The sequence below is a fragment of the Littorina saxatilis genome, linkage group LG11 (assembly GCF_037325665.1).
Source record: "Littorina saxatilis isolate snail1 linkage group LG11, US_GU_Lsax_2.0, whole genome shotgun sequence".
In the NCBI taxonomy this organism is placed as follows: Eukaryota; Metazoa; Mollusca; class Gastropoda; order Littorinimorpha; family Littorinidae; genus Littorina; species Littorina saxatilis.
This window is the reverse complement of record NC_090255.1, coordinates 18,835,834-18,840,244: the sequence shown is the minus strand read 5'-3', so window position 1 is coordinate 18,840,244 and position 4,411 is coordinate 18,835,834. Positions and strand designations below refer to the sequence as shown.

Here is a 4,411-nt window from a genome sequence, read left to right as displayed (position 1 = left end):
GTCACAATTATGCACAGTAGCAACATGCCCCCACGAAGAAAACTGAGCGATTTGGATAGAGGAAGGGCAATAGGATGGCTACAAGACGGTGTTGCTGCCAGGCAAGTGGCCCAGAGGCTTGCAGTGGCTCCCTCTGTCATCATCAGACTAAAACAAAGATTTCACGCAACTGGAAGAGTGCAGGAGCGACAACGTTCTGGTCGGCCCAGAGTCACCACACAAAGAGAGGATCGCTTCATTCAGAGGCAGGCCATGCAACAAAGAATGGCTACGGCAAACAACATTAAGCAACGCCTACAAGCTACCACCAACACTGTTGTTAGTGGTCAGACGATCCGAAACCGCTTACACAACTTTGGCTTGCGTGCAAGGCGTCCAGTCCGAGGAACAACCCTGACTGCTAATCACCGAGCAGCTCGCCGAGCCTGGTGCACTCAACATGTGAGGTGGCAACGTCAGCAGTGGGCTCAGGTGTTGTTTACAGATGAGTCCCGCTTTTGCTTGGAACCTGCTGATGATCGCATCCGAGTGTGGAGGCGTCGCGGAGAGCGCTTCGCAGAAGGCGCTGTTCTGGAACGACAGCGTTTTGGCGGAGGCTCTGTGATGGTCTGGAGAGGGATCAGCACACGTCTAAGGACACCTCTGTACCATGTAGTGGACAACTTGACCGGTGTCCGCTACCAGAATGAGATCCTGGAACCCCTGGTCGTTCCAGCCCTCCAAGCGATCGCCCCTCGTGCGATTCTTCAGGATGACAACGCACCTCCCCATCGCTCTGCAGCTGTAAACACCTTCATCCAGCAGGCCAGGGTCAACAGGATGCTGTGGCCAGCCAACAGCCCGGACCTGAACCCCATAGAGCACATGTGGGACGAGCTTTGTCGTCGGGTACAGCAACATCACCCTCCTCCTGCCAATCTGGGTCAACTGCTGCAATGGCTCCAGCAGGAGTGGAATGGAGTTCCCAGAGCATTCATATGCAACCTGATCCACTCCATGCGCCAACGATGTGTTGAATGCCTGGCACACAACGGAGGGCACACGCGTTATTGACACTGATTCACATTGTTGTGAATTCCATTTTCGAGGGTTGTCACATTTGACACACTCTAGCTAAATTATCGCTGCCGGTTCGATCTCTGCTTTGTTTGTCATTACTCCTTGGTTGTTCAATTATATAAAAAAAAATGTAAAGGAAAGAATTCGGTCTTGTCTGTTTTATGTGGCGTGCTTGTAAAAAAGTGATCCTTAACTTTTTTTGAAGAGTGTATGGTGTGTGTGTGTGTGTGTGTGTGTGTGTGTGTGTGTGTGTGTGTGTGTGTGTGTGTGTGTGTGTGTGTGTGTGTGTGTGTGTCCGATTGGCTGACTGGCTGGCTGGCTGTCTGTGTACATCATGTCACTGTGCATGGGGTGGCTCAGTGATAGAAACCTCGGTACGCCCTTTCACTCGCTGAAGGGGAAGTCTTATAGGTCTTTTTACATTTAGTCAAGTTTAGACTAAATGTTTTAACATCAATCGAGACGAGGGTCGCGTGGTGTATGTGTGTATGTGTGTCTGTGTGTGTGTGTGTGTGTGTATGTGTGTGTGTGTGTACAGCGATTCAGAGTAAACTACTGGATCGATCTTTATGAAATTTTACATGAGAGTTCCTGGGTATGATATCCCCAGACGGTTTTTTTTCGATAAATGTCTTTGATGACGTCATATCCGGCTTTTTGTAAAAGTTGAGGCGGCACTGTCACACCCTCATTTTTCAATCAAATTGATTGAAAGTTTTGTAAAGCAATCTTCGACAAAGGCCGGACTTTGGTATTACATTAATTTCAGCTTGGTGACTTAAAATTAATTTAAGACTTTGGTCATTAAAAATCTGAAAATTGTAATTAAACTTTTTTTTATATAAAACGATCCAAATTTACGTTCATCTTATTCTTCATCATTTTCTGATTCCAAAAACATATAAATATGTCATATTCGGATTAAAACCAAGCTCTGAAACTTAAAAATATAAAAATTATGATCAAAATTAAATTTCCGAAATCGATTTAAAAACAATTTCATCTTATACCTTGTCGGTTCCTGATTCCAAAAACATATAGATATGATATGTTTGGATTAAAAACACGCTCAGAAAGTTCAAACGAAGAGAGGTACAGAAAAGCGTGCTATGCAGCACAGCGAAACCACTACCGCGCTAAACAGGCTCGTCAGTTTCACTGCGTTTTGCACGAGCGGCGGACTACGGTCATTGTGAAAAAATGCAGTGCGTTCAGTTTCATTCTGTGCGTTCCACAGCTTGACTAAATGTAGTAATTTCGCCTTACGCGACTTGTTTAGATTTTATGCGGAATCGGCGCATTGCCCGTTAGTAAATTGAGGTTCCCTTTTGACCATTTCTACATATGGAATAACTATGATATTGAATGTAATTCCAACACACTGCATCGAATATGAATATGCCATACTTCAAGCGGTAGCCACTACAACTTGGTACTGATTTTGACATCGTATCTTTTCTGTGCAGACGACGCACTGACCGCATTGGACCCTGACCTGGGCAATCTGATCCAACCCAACGGCATGCCTTTCTCCACCATTGACCGCGACAACGACAACGGCTGCGCCAACGAGTACCAGGGCGGATGGTGGTTCAACAACTGCGCCCACGCTGGCCTCAACAACCCCTACAAGCTGGTGAAGGACAACCCGGTCTTCGACTTCATCTACTGGTTCCCATGGAACGGTCTCCGTACGTGCTACCCTCTCAAGACGGTCGCCATGATGATCCGTCCTTTCGCAAAAAGAATGGGTTAAGACTGCATGATGATTGGGAATGAATTCAAATGAATATCATACAAGAAGTACGAGATCAGAACATATTTTTTTAAAGTTTAAACATTTCTTTAAATATTAAGGTTAAGACTGTCTGCAAGATGATCTGGCTTTTTGTGTAAAGAACGCCTAACGGTTTTGCGGTTTGTGTTTCTGCAACTGTTTTGACATGTGCAAGTTATCCAGAGAGGGTGAATACAGCGAATGAAATTGTTTTTAGCGCTCTAGCGCCGTTAGTTTGTCAGAACAGGAGGTGGTCCATATTAGGAGCCGGTCCATATTAGGAGCCCTTCCCCTACTACAGTACAAGAACTAGATCGGCTGACATTGTATTTTCTGCCAGATTGTGTCGGCTCCAGCTAGGATGGGCGTACATATTGTGTGTTCTTAATATTATTTTGTTTGGACCTAGCTATTGATGTGTACGTACATGCCGAGTCTCAGTGATTATTAAAAATAATGGTCGAAGTTAACGGATCATGAAAAATGCGAGCTTCAGCGACATGCTGGGGAGCATCGGGTAAATTCTTCCCCCTAACCGGCGGGGGGACAGTGGTAGATTGTTTCCACGGGTATGTAGGTAGGTACGTGTACATCCGTGTGCTTTTGTGCAGGCATTTGTGAAGCAGGAACATGCAACATTTTTGACACACATCAGGGTTGTGTGTGTGTGTGTGTGTGTGTGTGTGTGTGTGTGTGTGTGTGTGTGTGTGTGTGTGTGTGTGTGTGTGTGTGTGATAAAACCAACTAAGCTTACATCCAGCACAGCTTCATCTCTACTTCACCAGTCAAAGACAAACGCATTGCTTTATTCAGCTTTCGACACATAATTATACTCACTCGATCAGAACCGAACCCTCTTCATGAATATTTTATTTCAGAAAAAATAACATATTGATTCTACACAACAAATGGTATTGCTATATGTTATGAACGATGAAGACTAGCAACCGAGACAGGTGAGGCATCAAGTTTCTTAGCCTTTTAGCCTCTTATGTTGCATACATGTCATTTTTTTTTAATTTTTATCTCCTGATAACTGACCAGAAAGGTACAAACATCGATTCTGCAACTACCTCGTAAACTTTTCGATCACTAATACACCAGAACTTGATACAGTATGCAACACTCAAAGGCTTGATTACCTGTTGCATTGAAACGACAGAAGGAATTAAAAGACCATATGTAACTGAGAGGAACCGATGTATTCAAGTTCAGAACGAAGCAGTTTCTGCCTCGGAGCCTGTATCTCATGCTATGGAGCCACTAGAAGAGAAATGTCTGGCGTAGTTTGACCCAACAGATAGAGAAGTCAAGGGGGGTAATCTATCGACAGCAGTTGTATTGCTGGTTTGTATTTGATCTTACAAACCATTCTTATTAACTTGTATAAATAGTTTATCGCTTCAGTAAACACTCATCTATTTTGAAGATTACGTAATTTTCAAAAAATAAATAAATAAAAAAATTCGCAATTCAATATTTCACGCACATTTTACTAATCCCCAAACAATTGTGCATGAACAAATGTTATGTTAGGGAGAGAGTACGAGTGCGTAGTTAGACGTATTTTGAGTG

At 43.8% G+C, this 4,411-nt stretch overlaps 1 protein-coding gene across 1 annotated transcript in view; it reads left to right on the top strand.

Moving 5' to 3' along the window:
- The window catches only part of LOC138979939 (uncharacterized), a 22,837-nt gene extending 19,352 nt beyond the window's left edge, over positions 1 to 3,485 (top strand). The window contains exon 5 of the mRNA XM_070352708.1: positions 2,526 to 3,485. Within this exon, the coding sequence (XP_070208809.1) occupies positions 2,526 to 2,815 (290 nt within the window). The 3' untranslated portion in view covers positions 2,816 to 3,485. The remainder of the gene's footprint in view (positions 1 to 2,525) is intronic.
- Positions 3,486 to 4,411: the final 926 nt, after the last annotated feature.